This window comes from Vigna radiata, chromosome 2 (assembly GCF_000741045.1).
Source record: "Vigna radiata var. radiata cultivar VC1973A chromosome 2, Vradiata_ver6, whole genome shotgun sequence".
Taxonomy (NCBI): Eukaryota; Viridiplantae; Streptophyta; class Magnoliopsida; order Fabales; family Fabaceae; genus Vigna; species Vigna radiata.
The window spans coordinates 5233111-5239176 of record NC_028352.1 but is presented as its reverse complement, the minus strand read 5'-3'; the positions used below and the strand labels follow the sequence as shown (position 1 = coordinate 5239176).

Below are 6066 nucleotides of genomic sequence, written 5' to 3'. Positions count from 1 at the left end.
AAAANNCNTTTTNAAGACATGTAGTACAACTTGCAACACCATGCTTGAAAACTGTTAGCGCTACAAACTTCCATCAAGTAATCTTTCTGTTGTCAACCATCAGTTTATAGAGAGCAAATCCACCTCGATGACAGCTAGGCATCCTAGAAGCCATGTTTTCTACTTCAACCTGAGATTCAAAAATCAGAGTCATGCTTCAAAGACTAAAAGATTGGTGCTAGTTATAGGTCTTAAATTTATAAACAGTAGACTGGCTACTAAGAATAAAATATCAGGTATTTTTGTTCCAACAGATCCCATTATAAGCCAGAGGAAGAAATATCACTAAGCATTTAGTGTTAAATATGTAGCTATGTCATTATCATCATTTTATCATGCTACAGCTGCAAGGGCTTCGTCTAAAGTCTGAACCAACAATCATTTTGATGGGCCTTCTGTCGCACAAGAAAAAAAAATAATGGCCATGCTCATGTCTCTTACTAGTGCCACTAACGAAATAATGCAAATGTTCTTAAATGGAAACAGCCAAAAAATAAAGTGAAAATAATCACATAATTATTACTAAGAACGGATTTCATGCCAACAAAATAGGAACAAGTTTTAGATTTACCATTGGAACAGCATATAGCTGAGTCGATTCATAGCCATCTTGTGCGCTAGAATAAAACTGCTGAACTTCCTTTGAATCAAGACTACATTTGATAAAGAAAAATGCGGTCGGTCTTAGATTCAAATTCCTGCGAGATATACCACTGAACGTGGGGATGCTCTACATGACAAACGATCAAAATTAGATACTGAATCTTTTAATACCCATTCAACCCCATTTTAAAAGAAAAAGGAAGCAGGAGATAAAGATTAGCAAAGCATCTAGAATTTTATCTGCAATCAATACACACAGAAAAGGTGTATCGGAAAAACCAAAACATAAAAGTCACAAAGTCTACAAAGCTAGCATATTAGGAGGCTTTGAAGTTCACTCACTTATGAAGGTAAAAGACACGTATATTGTGTTGTCACTGTCATCTTGAAGTAGGAATTTTAACTTACAAGGGATGAGGCTGGCACTCCAATTTCTTCAACTACTTCACGAACTATGCTATCAAGCATCTCCTGTGAAACCTTTATGTTAATAGATTCTGCCAACTCCTTGACATATTGATCAGATGTTATACCGATTTCTTGAGGCTGTCAATCATTAGTAAAGAAAAGTCAATGTATAGCAAAGTCTACACATTGACTTCAGCAGTAAAGAAATGATGAAATATGAGGAGGCAGAACCAGAAGGAACATAACAGCTTCGCAATTTTGGTCTATATAATTCCATCCATCATTGTTTAAAATATTTAATCACAGAGATGAAATCAAACAATCAATACATACAAACCTAGGATGAAATTAACATGTCTGTACAGTGTTTGATAAAAGCTGTGTATACTTTGTGACTTTGATCCTGAAAAGCCATGGATAAAAAACAAATATACAGAGAATCTGAACTATGACATAAGTACATTCTCTTCCTACAACTAATCATAAATGGACTTCTCTATCTTCCATCTGTGACTGGTAAGTTATTTCTTAATGAACACAATCAACTCATGAAACAACTAATGTGTCATACATGATCTACCCTTTTCAATTTTTTCCAATTAAAAATGGAACACAACAAATGAAAAGAAGGCACAAACGAGGAAGGAGTTACGATTTGAATGAAGATTATGGTTCCTAAAGGAATGTTGTGGAAGAAGTTAGATATCTAATACTAACAGTTACTGAAATGGATAGTTATATGGTGATGACATGCTCAAGTTCCCAATAGCTAATGATTAAAGGATCCAGTTATATGTCCTCTACTTGGGAATGTAGAGAAGAGTGAGAATCATATTTTCAGACATAAAGGGAAACTCCACAGTATCCAAGCAGAAAAACAGAAGAGAGATGTCATAGCAACACAAGAAAAATCCCAGCAAGTTGAATCGGAATATAAAATCAATCTTCCAGTATTGACTTTCTAAACTGTTTGTAGAAGGTTCTCAATTAAATCAGTTCAAATTGCAACATTCTTTACTTCTGATTTTGGAACCTCTATATTGAACTGCCACAGGTCCAATTGCCTTTTACTTGTATATTACACTTTTCACAACCTAGTTCAATATGATGTATAAAACTCAAACAGATACAAATTTCAGTTATACTGATTCAACTTTGCTCAAAGCAAACACAACTTGGTGGTTTTGGGAACGGAAAATTCGTTCTAGCTGCAATTACTCAAATCTGACCCTTATAACACCTTGAATATGTCAAATAAACTTGGTTTATACCAGAATAGAACGCACAAAAACAGCAGCTATCACAGAAACCGGGATTTCACTCTTAAACAGAAAATTCTGCTTTATAATAGCTCAAGTATACCACCAAATCAGGTAATGATAAAACAAAGCCCTTTTCATGAAAAGTTCCTTTAGGAGAATGAAAATAATTATACGAAAGAACAATGATAAAAAAAGACCTGTGTACCGTGTTATACACAAATTTCATGGTCATTCGATGTACTAAATAAGAAAACAAAACATATATTACCTACTCTCAGACTAATCACAATATCTAAGCCAAATGGCCAAGCCATAGCCATACAACTCATCATTCTTTTCCTTATCCTTAAAGAAGGTTTATAGAACAAGAAACAACTAAACTAATTGAGTATGAAAAGAGGTATAATGTTTCATAAGAGGTCCACCAGACACCAGTCCAAACAGAATACAAGCAAGTATAGTGTATCGACTGCAAAAGTCTCAAAGAACTACAAGAAAATTCCATAAAATAATTTTGCCTATGACCCAGAAACATTTTACTTGGAAGAAAAAAAGTGAACAGAGGATAGGCAGACTGTTACAAGTGTCAAACAAACACTGCAGTTACAAGTGATACAGTAATGAACCAGAAAACCCAACTAACAAAAAATGAAGTTACATTAGATATGTTCTCCCATTAGATCCCGTTTCCTTCCCCAAACTAACATGAAATTCATCAATGTTTTATCATGTTTTTTTAAGTTGAAACAGCCCAGACCTCACCTGAACTCAGCTGACCAAGATACAAGCTGAGTTCAACTAGAGTTTGGGTTTATTCCAAATGAAAAAACAACGGGGCCAATCCCTAATAACTAAACATGGTAGTCTATAAATCCAGGTTATTTGTCCAAACAAATAACATGAAAATGTCCGCAAACTTCAAGAACAAACGAGGTAAAACTTGCAAAAAGAACTAACATTATGAGTTTAACAGGCATGCAATATTAAGTTAAAAGTTTAATATTCATTGTCATATCAAACCTCATCCTAAGTATGGCTTTTATGGATATTATTTAAAACACTAACAAAATTATCACTAACGATGGTTTGTGATTGGGTAGCAGCATAAAAACTGCTGGTGGATATACTATTTATTCTAAACAATATCTTAAATTGCAGATGCAATTTTGTTCTATCCTTGATACCTCATGAAACAGCCCCATACTATCAACCATTGGCAACAACAGATAGGTTTCACTTTAGAGAATGAAATTAGGAACAATAACCTACGCCGAAATTGGAAGCTGTTGAATAAAAGCGTGCAGAGATAGGAGTGAGAGAAAAGAGTTAAAAGATCTAAAAGAAGACAATGATGAACTAGAAAGGATAGTAGATCGAAGTTAAGACGAGTCGAGATCAATTCGGAGAGGAAGAGAGAGTACCTAAGAAGCATATCAGAGCTAGTTCTCTTCTCTGGTTCCGATTTAGGGCACCCGAACTTGGTCTTTGACTCAGAACTAGCTCTGTTCTGCTCCTCAGGTACTCTCTCTTCCTCTTCGAATTGATCCCGGACTCGTCTTAACTTCGATCTACTATGCTTTTTAATTCTATCATTGTCTTCTTTGTCTTCTTTTAGATCCTCTAACTGTTTTTCTTCACTCCTATCTCTGCACGCATCCGCTTCGAATTTCGGGTAGGTCATTGTTTCTAATTTCATTCTGTGAAGTGTTGCCAATGGTTGGTAGCGTGGGGCTGTTTCTTTCTGTAATATGTTACATTCTTGCTTGGTGTACGATGTGAAAGAATTCATAAATACGCAATTGCAAGATTTAACGCGGAGTTTCTATATCTTGTTGTTGCTCGTGATTATAACTGTGTCCGCAATGATTTCTGCTTCGAATTTATTCTTTTCCCGCCATGGTTTCTTTATGAAGAAATTATGTGCATGGTTCGTTGGAAATTAATTTAGATTTAGGGTTTGCGTATTGTTGCTACAGTTAAGCTTAGCGCAGTACGTATATTAAAAATAACAAGTTAGTGAGGTCTGATTGTGTGTTAGGTTAATTCATTATGTAAAATTATGTTCAGATTATGGTCAACATTAGGTATAAGAGAACTGAATGATTGATATTCAAATTGATGTTAAGTGTTACTAGAATACCTTACATAGCTTTTATGCCTTGTTCACTTGAGTGGATTTAGGAGAGAGTAATTGAGAGGATTTGGTGATAAATTTTTTTGTTGTTTATTTGAATAGATTTGCAGGTAAGTGAGAGTGAATTTGAAAGTAAATTTTTTTAATCTGTCACATAAATAAAATCCTACACTAATTCTGACAAATTTTACTTCCAAATCTACTTTCACTTACTTTTAAATCTATTTAAATAAACAATAAAAAAAATTATCTTGAAATCCTCTCAATTACTCTCCTCCAAATCCACTCAAGTGAACAAGATCTTAAGGATGAATGTATATGAGTTATTTATTAGAAACTGGTTTTAATTGAATGAGAGCTTATGTGTTTGAATTCATGTGGTGTAATGTGATGGGTGAAACTAGTTTGATGCAGTGTTAATTATGATTTAAATAAAGTGGATGAGAATTGAAAATTGCTTAAAACTAGGTAAATGATATATGGTCGTAGAGTAAAGACGGTATGTTTGATCTGAAATATTAATCTGATTTGCTGGATTGGATGTTTTGGGTTTAGGGGTATGAAATATGAGTATTGTTTAATGTTCGATAAATAAAACTGATATGAACATATGTTTAGCTTTCAACGTGTGGATGGGGTTAATGGGATATCTAATCAAGGGTTATAGGGAATTGGCTGGTTCTTTTCTGTGCAGGATCAGTTTTGTGTTTTCTGATATATTATTGCAAATGAAAATGCTATGTTTTGTTGGAATGTTAGTAGATGTGAGATTGTATGGTAGATCAGAATAGTAGGATAAGAGAACTCACTCAATTGATGAAAGGTCAAATTGTTTCGAATGTCAAAATGACTATATGAAATTGTGAATTTTTTTTCGTAATTTCTTTATCATATATGTGATAAACTGAATTGTATAATGGAAAATGATATTTTGATATATTTTTTGACACCATTTTGACACTGCATAGGTGTCAAAATGTGATTAGACGATTTCAAATTAAAAAAAATTGAGAAAGAGTATATTTGGAAGAAAAAAACCAAAGTTTTTTTTTTAATTTGAAATCGTTCAACCACATTTTTAACACGTGTACAGTGTCAAAATAGTGTCAAAAAAATTGTGTTAAAATATCATTTTCCTTGTATAATTGCTTGTACGAATAGTTGCAAGTTTAGAACATGAATTAGATTCTGATTATATTTTAATGGTTAAATATGTTTGGAAGTTGGTGTAGGTACGAAGAAAGTGTCCATAATTGATGTTGGATGGTTTATATATAAATGGTGTATGTTCTGCTATAAAATTTAGGTTTAATATCTATTTTGGTCTCTTTTTTGGGGGGATTTGTTCAAAGTGGTCCTCCATTTTTTAAAGAGTTCACTAAAGTCCTACATTTTGTAAAAACTGTGCAAGGTAGTCCCTTTTGCTAACGGCGTTAATTCTGCTAACGACAAAACTGTCAGCTAGCAAATATTTGATGACTTGTACAAATAAAATTCGTTGTAATTCTCATATTGGTTTAAAAATGTTTATTGTGGCTCTCGTGTTGGTTTAAAAACGTTTATTGTGGTCCCCCTTTAAAAATGTTTATTGTGGATGTTTTAGTATCATGCAGCCATGCT

General features: G+C 33.4%; 1 protein-coding gene across 1 annotated transcript; it reads right to left on the bottom strand.

The window, feature by feature from the left end:
* Nucleotides 1–6: 6 nt before the first annotated feature.
* LOC106755615 (nudix hydrolase 9-like) lies at nt 7–4187 on the bottom strand. The gene is made up of 4 exons (XM_014637801.2): nt 3497–4187; nt 1051–1188; nt 611–769; nt 7–169 (listed from the first exon to the last, which is right to left on the bottom strand). The coding sequence occupies exons 1-4, from the start codon at nt 3524–3526 to the stop codon at nt 74–76; spliced, it is 423 nt and encodes a 140-aa protein (XP_014493287.1). The 5' UTR covers nt 3527–4187; the 3' UTR covers nt 7–73.
* Nucleotides 4188–6066: the final 1879 nt, after the last annotated feature.

Excerpts from the sequence above, each read along its gene's own strand:
- LOC106755615 (XM_014637801.2), bottom strand. The coding sequence starts at position 3,526 with ATGGTTGATAGTATGGGGCTGTTTCATGAG. Across the intron at positions 1,189-3,496 it reads GTATGGGGCTGTTTCATGAG|CCTCAAGAAATCGGTATAAC; the intron begins GTATCAAGGATA and ends AATGATTGACAG. Across the intron at positions 770-1,050 it reads GAGTGCCAGCCTCATCCCTT|AGCATCCCCACGTTCAGTGG; the intron begins GTAAGTTAAAAT and ends TTTGTCATGTAG.